Source organism: Carcharhinus amblyrhynchos, chromosome 33 (genome assembly GCF_965287045.1).
Source record: "Carcharhinus amblyrhynchos chromosome 33, sCarAmb.v2.hapA, whole genome shotgun sequence".
Classification (NCBI taxonomy): Eukaryota; Metazoa; Chordata; class Chondrichthyes; order Carcharhiniformes; family Carcharhinidae; genus Carcharhinus; species Carcharhinus amblyrhynchos.
Window position 1 is genome coordinate 666,155 of NC_137356.1, and position 12,053 is coordinate 678,207.

The following is a 12,053-nucleotide window of genomic DNA, read 5'->3' on the forward strand; positions in this document are numbered from 1 at the left end:
CTGTATATTAATGATTTGGAAGGGGGAACTGAATGTATTATCTCCAAATTTGCAGCTGATACAAAGTTGGTGGGAAAGTGAGCTGTGAGGAGGATGCAGAGATGCTTCAGCATGATTAGGACAGACTCAGTGTGTGGACATCTACATAGCTGATGCAGTATAATGTAGATAAATGCAAAGTTATCCATTTTAGTAGCAATAATAGGAAGACAGATTATTACTTGAATGGTTGCAAATCGAGGGGTGGATATTCAACAAGACCTTGGAGTCCTCGTGCAGCAGTCACTGAAAATACAGGTGCAACAGGCAGAAAAGGTGGCAAATGGTATGTTGGCCTTCACAGCGAGAGGATTTGAAGATAGGGATAGGGATGTTTTGCTGCAATTGTATAGGGTGCTGGAAAGGCCACACCTGGAGTATTGTGTGCAGTTTTGGTGTCCTTATCTGAGGAAGGATGTCCTTGCTGTAGAGGGAGTGCAGCAAAAGATTTACCAGGCTGATTCCTGGGATGGGAGTTCTGTCATATGAGGAGAGACTAAGTCTGTTAGGATTGCATTCACTGGCGTTAGAAGAGAGAGGGGATCTCATAGAAACTTACAAAATCCGAACAGGGTTAGATAGGTAGATTCAGAAACAACGTTCCCAATGGTGGGAGAGTCCAGAATGAAGGTGAGGAGAGGTTTCTTCACCCAGAGGGTGGTGAATATGTGGAATTCAAGGCCAGTTGGCAGTCAAACTTGATGCTTGAGGCCAAACTGTTGTCTGATTTCTAGAAAAAAAAATTAGATTTTGCTCCTGCAGCTAACGGGATCAAGGAAAATGGGAGGAAGGGGGATCAGGATACTGAATTCAGTGATCAGCCATGATCAAGAAGAATGGTACAGCAGCTTGAAGGACCGAATGGCCTACTCCTGCTTCTAGTTTCTGTGTTAAGGACTGGATGAGGAGAATAGAGATGGAGCAGTGAGAATGTTGTAATGATGTAACAGCATGAAAGCTGTCACAATAAGGTAAATGTGTAAGACTTATAACAATGAAGTAAATAACCTGAAGTAAATGAACATAACTCCATATCCACGAGATAAAGACTTGGCGGAGATGTAGTATAAAGGTCTGGTATATACAGGATTAAAAAAAGACTAAGTACAGTATCATCCACACAGTGATGTACAAAGCCACATGACTAAGGCTTAGGATTGGTGAGATGTTGGCCAGAGATGTCTCAAGACCTACAGATGGAGATAGTTGCTTGCTTGTACCCTTAGCTACCTGCAACTATATACATACATCAGCAAACAAACACATGCTATTAACAAATGAAGATTACAAAGACTTCCTTAACAGGCACTTTCTGTAACCAACATCATTACAACTGAGATCACCTAGTATTTGATTATTACTTAATTAGCACCAATCAGAAAAAAGTTGGAACTTAAATTTGATCTGTAAATATTTAGATGGATAGGTGTGATGCAAATAGTGGAAACACAAAGCTATTTACAATTGAAATGAAACGGCTTCATTTCCTACCTGTATAATCCACTGGATTTTCATTTTTAGGTTTTCTAGGAAGTTTAGAAGGTAGTGGATCCATTCCCAATACTTTATGCAACTGTCCAAAAGCAGCCAGGCGCAGTGCATGCTAAACATACATGAACATTTTAACATAGTTAATGTAATACAATTTAGAAGCACAGAAACAAGCTCATTAAATGCAGGTTAGTTTTACCTGACTGCTTTGGGTTATGTCCTCTCTTTGCTGTCTGGTAAGACTGCCAATAGCATCTGTAGCTTCTTTTTCACATGGATCGTAGATACCAGGTCCATCTATAGCCAGTTCAAAGGAGAGTGTCAGAGGAGGAAAATAGAGATCAAAGCAGAAACAATTTCTTCCAATAAGCTGAAAATACAGACCAATAGAAGCAGCTGACTAACGTCACAACTTAGGACCATGGCATCTTAGGACAATTGAAACAGAAACTGGAAAGCAGTCTATAGACTTGTGCGCCTACTGAAACTCCAACTGAAAAGGCCTCTCAGTGGTGCTATTTCCTCATGTCCTTGCTTCATATGATCTGACATAGAATGGGGAAAAAAGTGACTTCCCCGTTGTTCCAGTGACCTTAACAGTAGCAAGTTGACATCACCATCATGTGCTTCCTTCACCTCAACAAAGAGGTGACCTTGTGGTAAAGTTACATAGGCCAGGCAGGGCCTAGCTTTGGGACTTCCAGTAGCGCCAGCTTGTTGGAACTCCAAACAGCTGCACATCATCAATTTTTTTAACTGATGACTTATAGTTGTACCAAAGAGTCAGAGAGGCAGAAAATAAAATTAAAAGTAGAAATGATAAATATATCTAACAATTTCAATTATTTGTTTGCATTTGGCCAAGCACATACCTAACATTAGAATTCCAGAAGCCAGACACTCCAAGACTCTTCGCATTGCCTCTCCTGCACCCAGAGGTCTGTTAGCAGTTCCAATTGCTTTTTCACAGATCAATTCTAAAGGCTGAAAACAAAAGATCAAATTTAATACTTTGCTATGATGTTTATGTGGCATACTCAAATCAGTCTCTACATAAGTAACATGATACCGGCTAGAAGTATTCACAAACTAAAGCACATATAGACTGGATGCTAATAATAGTCAGTGAAGATAACATCTGATGTCCTACCAAGATAATATTTAAAGTTTCAATACCCAGGCAAACTGGTATTATTCAAGACAGCAATTAAACTTGTTAGAGGTTTGTATGGTGAGGGGGGAAGAATGGAGGAAATAAATAGAAGGTGGAAGGGAAGGAATCAGTCGCTGAAGAAAACAGCTTCAGCTGTTTCAGTAACATTCCCGTCATCGTAAGCTTACGAGTGGGAACATTCACGGATGACTGCTCAAACATTCAGTTCTGTTGGCACCACCTTAGATACTGTACTAAAGCAGGCTCTGTCCACAGCAGGACCTGGGCAATATTCGGGCTTGGGCTGTTAACGTGGCAAGAATCTTACTTGGTATGTAAATAACAGGCAATTCCCATTGGCATAAGTAAAAATCCAACCATTTTCTCAAGCCATTTAATGACATTACAATCACCGAATCCCACATCAACATTCTGGGGTTCACCATGGACCAGAAATTGAACTGAATCAACCAAATACCATGGCTCCAAAAGGAAGCCAGATGCTGGGAATTCTACAGCAAGTAATGCACCTTCTGACTACCCAAGATCTTTCCACCATCTACAAAGCACCAGATGAGTTTGGTGGAAGACTCTCCAATTGCCCGGATTAGTGCAATTCCAGCAACACAGGAAACAATTAAACTGCCGTTTGATTACAATTTCACCCAACATCTTAAACATTCACTCCCTCTATCACTGCAGTAGCAGGAGTATGCACCAGACATGATGCACTGCAACAACTTGGCAATCAACTTTTAAACCAGTGACGTTTATCAGCCAGAAATAAATGTCTGGCTGATTAGAACCATGGAAACACCACTGTCTGCAAATTCCATTCCAAGTCATTTATTCTGAGCTGCAAACACATCTCCATTCCTTCTTTGTCACCGGATCGGACCCCTGCATCTTGACAGCAATGTGGGTGTACTACACTAGATGAAAAGTAATGGTTGAACAATTAATACTAAAAAAAAATTGGAAATTGAATCACATGCAGCTTCAGGCACAGGTGAAGAACCCTGGCTATGTTAAGGAGACCGAGCAATCTCTCAAGGGAAACTAGGACTGGGCAATAAATTCTGCCTTTTCCACTGAGTCCCACAATCCATGAACGAATAAAAAAATACAACTACAAGAACAAACTCCAGTTAGAGTCCAACTGAAAGATAATTTCCCATGCACACAAGCCAACAAGCAGAAAACTTCAAATTAAAGTTTATTTATTAGTCACATGTAAAGCTTACATTAACATTGCAATGAAGTTACTGTGAAATTCCCTTAGTCGTTATATTCCGGCATTCAAATGTACCTAACTAGCCCGTCTTTCAGACTGTGGGAGGAAACCAGCGCACTTGGAGGAAACCCACTCAGATACAGGGAGAACGTGCAAACTCCACAGACAGCAACCCGAGCCAGGAATCGAACCTGAGTCCCTGGTGCTGTGAGGCAGCAGCGCTAACCAAATGATAACTCTGACAACAGGAGTAATAAGCTAGAAAAAATGTTCACATACCCATCCTTTAAGCGGCGCCCAGGTGGGAACTCTTGAACATAAATCCCGGAGAACACGGATGACAATGACACATGACTTCAGCCCGTTTGCCCTGGCCTATAAAATCGGTGAGCAGAAAGTTAGTGTCTCAGTTATTGACCTACAAATAAATTCAGTATAAAATGCCAACTTTCAAATCTGCAGTGCTACTTTGTCAAGGGTAAAAAAGTCTTTACATTTATAAATGAGGGCTACATATCAATCTAGCATTTTAAAAGTGAGCAAAATTACTCTTAAAACAAAGCAGCAACAATGCAATAATACACAAAAATTAACAGATTAATCCCTGAAACCCCCTCCCCAAACGAAGAGCTGTCATCTTACTAAGATTACACTCGTTTACTTAAGTGCTTATTAGCAGCTGTGCAGCGACAGAAGCTAAGTGTTGCACAGAAATTTAAAATTCCAATATCAATTCAACATATAATTAATAACTGAACAGAATCAATAATTTTAATAAAAAACTTTCTACTTTAGACAATAATGTAAGAACAAGATCCAAACCTGGAACCATTTGGCGTGTCGCAGGGACGCCAAGGCGGTTAGGCATTTCTGCCTGTCCAATACATCCGCAGGCTCACTCATCGTTACTGTTTCTATTGATGGAGTGGAATAAGAAGACAGGCAGTTTGACCAAGGGGTTTCTGTCATGCGGCGGGGAGCGGCAGCATCCTATTGGGCAAACAGGGCTCCCCACCAAAGTCAAGTTATAGTGAACACTCTCTCATCATTTCTATTGAATCTACTTTAGTTTGTAGCTAATCTTGGAGAACACTAGTCTACACCTTAACACCAAATGAGCAGACTGAGCTTGAAGGGGTGTACACTATCACCTGTAATATTAAGTCTGCATTATTCATTACTTTAAAATGCTGTCCTACATAGTTGCTATGGGCCTAAATGCATTGTACTGCCGTTGGTGCAGGGAACACTATTCTATCTGTTATGAGGTATTACCTAATATAACAATGTGTTTAATGAGCTAAGCTAGAAACCATAAAAAGGCAACTATCAAGTAGGCTTAGGCCTCTGTCCGGGGGAAACCCCCTCTGCCCACGAGGGTCGACTGCCCAGGCCCCCATGACAGAGAGCGTCCAGTTGGTCAAAGGTCCAGCGTCCCTAAAAGAATTGACAAACTAGAAGGCTTGGTAGACGTGATGAAATAGTAAATCCACAGGCAATATCAAAAAGATCAAAAACACCATAAAAATGTTTATATACAGTGGGAAACTGTTACAAGAGTCTGCACAAAGCAGTTGTGTGTGCTTAAACTGTGGCTGTTCAGATTAAGATCATTATCTCAAGTCTAACAAGTTGATGCATAGGCTTTCGACATCAAATGAGAGATTAGCTCCAACTTTACACTGCTCAGTTTCCCACTGCATATTCAAAACTTGGTGATGTCTGCACTGCAGCAAAACTGAATGGTCTGGTAGTTCCATTACTGACCAGAGTTTCAAATAAGCTCAGTTTGTCATGGGTGTTTGTGAGTAATGAGCCCAAAGCCATCAAGAAACTTATGTAACTGTCCTGACCCACCGAGCAACAGGAACCAGGCAGTTCCAGTAGCAAACTCAAACCTCTGCTGAGTTATCTATCCTGTAGCAGCTGCTTTCAAATATGAAACCAAGGGCAAATGAGCTAAGAGTATATCATATTGACTTTATTGGCTGATAAAATTTGGAATAAACACCTACTGCATAGAACTTAAACAATGTAAAAATAAGGGTAGCAGAGGACAACACAGCAGCTTGCTAATATAAAAACAGGAAATGCTGTGTTGAGTGTAGATCACCCAGAGCTCTAACGAAGGGTGATTTAGACTCAAAACGTTGGCTCTATTCTCTCCCTAGATGCTGTCAGACCTGTTGAAATTTTCTAGCATTTTGTGTTTTTGTTTCAGTTTCCAATATCTGCAGTATTTTGCTTTTAGCTTGTCAAATATATATATGTCTTTTGCATGAAATAACTATACTCAAGGGAAAGCTTAGTTAATAAAGCTAGAACAACATGACCAGTTTTACGCATGGAATCCTGAACTATCATCCAAAAAATGAGTTCTGTGGCAACAAGATGACTGGAAGCATGCCACCTGGCTTATAGCCTATGCACCCCATGATGTTGAAAGCTCAGCAACCAGAGACTTGCACTGGCTTCCTGAACTCCTCCCAACAGAAACTTTCCAACCACTTACATTTGCCAAATAAGTAACTTCCACTGCTTGCTCTGAAATCTGTCAAGTTAAACCAAAGGTTTGATTGCAAAGCAATCAAAGTTTATTCATAAAAGAAGAGTAGCACCTTAAAAGAAAATTCACATTCAAGATGACCAATATAGTCACTTTGGAGGAGAGATATATACTCTGGTACCAAACTGGGGATATTGAATGCTTCTGGCACTGCCCCACAGCACTACTGCTGTGACTGCCTAGACCACTTCACATGGGGCTGAAAAGCTAGACAAGGGAATTTCATCCCAAATTTGTTACATCTAGATGAGTCAAAGATAAAAGCCCAGAGTCCAATTTACAAAGCCGCCCAGTTCCCAAAATATTCTGGAAAGCAACATTTTCTCAGTAGACAGTATTATTCTCCAGTCAATTTGATCATATTACATTGATAATAATAAAACAGAAACCTGTCATAATTCACAATAAGGTTCTAGTCTAATGATAATTGCCAGCCAGGGACAGGTCAGCATTTAAGCTCTTAAACTCATTTAGTTACCATCAAGCCGCTTAATCTTTGCCCTCACTTTCACTTCTACCACAAAATAATCCAAGTTTCTGAGTATACCTAATCAACAGCCTCCTGGAAGAAAACTGTTAGCCTTTAATGGAAAAACCTGTAACTAAAACCTCAAACGAGTGTGACTGCTGATTTGAGATTCCACACATGGTTACTTCAACAGCTCAAAATGGATAAAAATGTTGGATTCAAATCAGGCTATGAAGAGGCAAACTTTACCTAAAACTCTGCCAGCCATGTATCAGGTCGTCTTTTTCAGAAGTTAAGCAACAGTTGAAAAAGACCCAACAGTCATTTTTGCTGCAATGCAAACTTAACTCGCGTATAAACCAGTAGTTTTTGAACAACTTGAATACATGCACAGTCAAGGACAATTCTCAACTTAGTTTGAAGGCTTCTGAACATTTGTTCCGAAGTCTGAAGTCATTTTATTACAAAGAGATTTAAAGTAGCGAGAACACTTAACTGTGTATTGGGCCACCAAAAGGCTACAATTGCAAAGATAACATGTCAAGCAGTTATAGGATGTAAAGCTGCAGTATACTACACACCATGGATGCCTCAGCTGCCATAGGAAGGTACACAGTAAGGCAAGACAATTTTAAAGGGATAGACATAAAAGGTGACCTCTGATGACAACAATCTCAACGTCAATGGATCGTAATAAATGGGATTTTCAGGCCACAACAAAATGATTGGTACATACTCTAATATGGCAGAACTAGACTAGTCACTTTTGGAAGACTTAACACTCAAAAGTGAGAGTGCTATTCATCCAAGACTATGCTCCTCTAAGTGTTGTGCCCATACAATATAAAAGAGCTTAAAAAAATTCACCAGTACAGTAATTCCCCATTTAGTATGTCTAATATGTTTCAGGCAAATAGCGTGCTAAATGAAAATGCATTAATCGGAAAATAAAGTGGGTTACATTCCTGAGTTGGCTGCTCCTCCTCTTGACACAGGAAACACGCCATGGTGGAAAGCAGGAAATGGCAGAATAGTTTCAGCCTTCTCAACCCCACAACACAGGGAGGGTTGAGAGCCAAGCCCGGAGACCAGGATCACTATTGGGCCTGGAGTTCTGGTGCTTTGACTGGCTGTTCAATGGGGACCCACAAAAGGTTACAGATCCATCCTTGCAAATAGCTCAAGGTGGCTGACAGGAGAGGCTGGGAATCAGCTCCTGTTCCATCAGGATAGTCCAGCAATCATTCAGGAATAATGACAGGAGCAATCCCTTGAGATTAATTAATTGTCTTAAACAAAGTACCAATGTTGAGGCTGACAGCACCATTAGAAAATGTTCTCCAACAGGGAACTTACTCTAAAATGAAAACAAGATATCGGAAAGCGCTCTAAATGCGGGATTACTGTATAACCCAGCTCCATATTTGGGTCTGCACTTACAGGTGTAAGTCACCCCCCCCCCCCGCCCCCCCCAGCCATCCCCAAAGCCTACTTGAAGGAAGTCCAATTAATCAAAATATTAACCAGCTGCACATAAATTTATACGATAGGACAAATCCCAAGATAAATATTTGTTTAGGTCCCGCGCCACCTTGAATCACAAGCTATTTCCCAAATTTCTTCTGACAAGCCTGAATCTAAGATAACTTCCGTCTGCAGACCCAATGAAGGAATGAAGTCGGGAGCAAGTGAATTTTCCAAGAGGTTGTGAAGTTTTACATACCAAAGGAATCACATTTTTGAAGAGGATTGTCAGAAAAAACATCTCAGTAAAAGAGCAAAAAATGCACATATCCTTCATGCAATTCTACTGACTGCCAACAGCACAAAAACAGGGAAAATGCATCTCACTGCAAGAAGAATGATCAGTCACTAACATACTCAACTCCAGTTGGCCAAGAGAGGGCTCTTGCCACCAGAGTGAGGATAAATGCCATTGAAAAACTTTGATTATGGCACCCTTAAAGCTAGTGCTCCAATTTCAGTTCCCCAGTATATCAATCTGTGATCTTATTACAGTCTCAGTTTATCTGGCAATTCAACACAAGAAAAGTTAATTAGATTAAATTTACTCAGTCTGGTCTCATAGGTAAAAACAAATTTGACAGCACTAATACTGTCAATTCACTGTTGCGTGGAACATAGTTGTGTTCTCGTATTCATGCCTTAATAAACTGTGAACATGGACAATCAGACCCCAGAGAAAAGAGACCTTCGTCTCCCCTAACTAGATTTGAAACCAGATTGTTTTCAAACAACAGTCTTCCACTAATAAAACACCTTACTGTCCACATTGCACTCAACATTGGGCCCCAGAGAAGGATTTGGCAATGGAAGGGTCATGTAATCAATTGTACCTTAATATATTGCAGCTTTAACCTCAAAGACATGACCCAAGAACAAGCTATATTGACGGCCCAATAAACATCCTATGCTGCGGGTTGGAGTTTGCCACCTACAACCCATCCTACCTCCAGCAGTCTGCTTCTCAAGCTCTTCTCGAACCAGAGGGGAGGTCAACTTGATCTTCAAGGTTAGTGGCTCCTCTTTGTCATTCTTTATAATGATGGCTGCATCTTTAATTGAAGGATTTATTTCATACTTTTCCTCAGTAATGGTCTAGATAAATAAAACAAAAATTAGATGCACAAATTCTCACTATTTTTTCTCTTCACAATCTCAAACTTTTAAAGCAGGTTCAGACCAGCCAGATATTACCTTTTTTATACTCTAATAATCATAGAAACCCTACAGTACAGAAAGAGGTCATTTGGCCCATCGAGTCTGCACCGGCCACAATCCCACTCAGGCCGTACCCCCATATCCCAACACATTTACTCGCTAATCTCTCTAATCTACGCATCTCAGGACACTAAGGGGCAATTTTTAGCACGGCCAATCAACCTAACCCACACATCTTTGGACTGAGGGGGGAAACTGGAGCACCCGGAGGAAACCCACACCAACACGAGGAGAATATACAAACTCCACACAGACAATGACCCAAGCTGGGAATCGAACCCAGGTCCCTGGTGCTGTGAAGCAGCAGTGCTAACTACTGTGCAACTGTGCCACCCCCTGGCCGCACTATCAAGGTCAATTGATTCTTTCAGCCCCTGCCTGATAGAACCATTCTCAATTATCTTTTAAGCTTCAGAACATACGGTCAGGTTTATTTTGTCCAGCATTTTTAAGTTGGACACCTAAAATTAAAAACGTGATCCAGAGGAAAGTGTTTCTTACCGCAAATTGTACAGCCAGATTATCTTTGACCTTTGTCAACAGGGACCGGGTAGGTTTGTCCCGGCAAAGCAGCACAAGTTCAAGGTCAAGATCTCCCTTCAAAAGGAGGCCCTTGGCTACCAACCCAACTCGCATCACCCCACGTAAGGTCCGGCTGGCATTCTGTTCTGTAGACTTCTGCTCCCTAATTTGGGAAGGAAATTAAACATTTCACCTCTAGTCTATTACTGAAACACACGTCATACTCGCACCCAAAAATTTTCCAACATCATTTTCTTGCATCCAAAATTACATAGCACATTCAACAGCCAACATTGCAAAAAAAAAGAAATAAATGGGAGGCTAATATCTAACTTGCCAGTGTTGTCTTCACCCAAGAACAGTTAATCTGGTTCTGACATTCACACTTTAAGATGTCTTTAATAGGAATCTTGCCATATTGGCAAACAGGTACCAGCAAGTGACAGAATCAATGGTTTTGATGGATGTTCAAAGGCAGGACCATCCAAATTCCTAATAAAAAACTCTCAATGAAATTGTTTTTCAAAATAATATCTGCAGCACTTTAAAAAGGCATCCAATCCAACAGCTTGAGTAGTATGCAAGTACTCAATTGCTCCAAGCTTTACGTTTCAGAATTTTGTGTGCTTACAGTAGTAGTGTTGACCGAGAGATAAATATTGGGCATTACACCAGAGCCTCTACTCTTCTTCAAAACAGTGCCGTGAGATCTTATATACAGCTGAGAGGGGACACGTATGAATTGATTAATGTCTCAGCTGAAAGGCAAATCTACATCAAGCTGCTGAGGGATAGTCACTTGGAGAAACAAGGCTTTTAAGAAGTTTCAAGATAAGAAGTTTGTTTATTAGTGTCACAAGAACGAACATAAGAAATAGGAGCAGGAGTAGGCCATCTAGCCCTTCGAGCCTGCCCCGCCATTCAAAAAGATCATGGCTGATCTGAAAGTGGTTCAGTTCCACTTTCCCGCTTTCTACCCATAACCCTTAATTCCCTTAAGTAGGCTTACATTACACTGCAATGAAGTCACTGTGAAAATCCCCTTGTTGCCAAACTCTGGCACCTGTTCAGGTACACTGAAGATAGAATTTAGTACGGCCAATGCACTTAACTAGCATGTTTTTCGGACTGTGTGAGAAACCCACGCAGACGCGGGGAGAATGTGCAGACTCTGCGCAGAGCGACCCAAGCAGGGAATCGAACCAGAGTCCCTGGCACTGTGAGGCAACAGTGCTAACCACATTGAGAGGTTAATGCAAGTCGTTTAAAAATACACCAAAATTGGACTGTAGATTCCATTAGTTAATATTTTTTCTGAAAAAAATACTCTGTACAGAAAATAATTCACCAGGTTTTCCTTTAAATGTTGAGACACCCCCACCAGGTTAGAACAGTGAATCAAATTGTAGTGTAAATAATTTCTATATGTGATGTAGCTGCAGCATGATTATAGGTTTAGTGCAAGGTAACAGAGAGCCAATGTTTTCTCATATGATTTTTGCTTCTGTACACAATCTATCAGTTCAATGATTTTAAAAAAAATGGCATACATGGTAAAGTTGTCATGGTCTTCCGTTCTGTGAAAGAAAAAGAAAAATAACAGGTCACCATAGAAATGTATGCAACTGGTGGTGCTACAGCTAATAGGCTCAACTATCACACCAAGATAAAGGTAAACATACCATATTGGAGCAATTTCAATTTATTCATAGCTGCAAAGTTACCTTTTCAGCAGAGTGTAGCACTGAAGCCCAGAATTAAAGGACAAACCACAAGCACCCCCTCAAGGCAAATATATTTGAGACATTAAACTTTTCTTTCCTCTTTCCAAATAACA

The 12,053-nt window shown here is 40.7% G+C and overlaps 1 protein-coding gene across 5 annotated transcripts in view; it reads right to left on the minus strand.

Moving 5' to 3' along the window:
• Positions 1 to 12,053, minus strand: part of ilf3b (interleukin enhancer binding factor 3b) — a 71,623-nt gene that overhangs the window by 32,736 nt on the left and 26,834 nt on the right. For all 5 annotated transcript variants that reach the window (XM_080216690.1, XM_080216688.1, XM_080216686.1 and 2 more), the window contains 8 exons: positions 11,767 to 11,793; positions 10,196 to 10,379; positions 9,424 to 9,571; positions 4,740 to 4,831; positions 4,197 to 4,292; positions 2,403 to 2,514; positions 1,730 to 1,827; positions 1,531 to 1,642 (listed from right to left, as the gene is read on the minus strand). In XM_080216690.1, the coding sequence (XP_080072816.1) occupies positions 1,531 to 1,642; positions 1,730 to 1,827; positions 2,403 to 2,514; positions 4,197 to 4,292; positions 4,740 to 4,831; positions 9,424 to 9,571; positions 10,196 to 10,379; positions 11,767 to 11,793 (869 nt within the window). The remainder of the gene's footprint in view (positions 1 to 1,530; positions 1,643 to 1,729; positions 1,828 to 2,402; positions 2,515 to 4,196; positions 4,293 to 4,739; positions 4,832 to 9,423; positions 9,572 to 10,195; positions 10,380 to 11,766; positions 11,794 to 12,053) is intronic.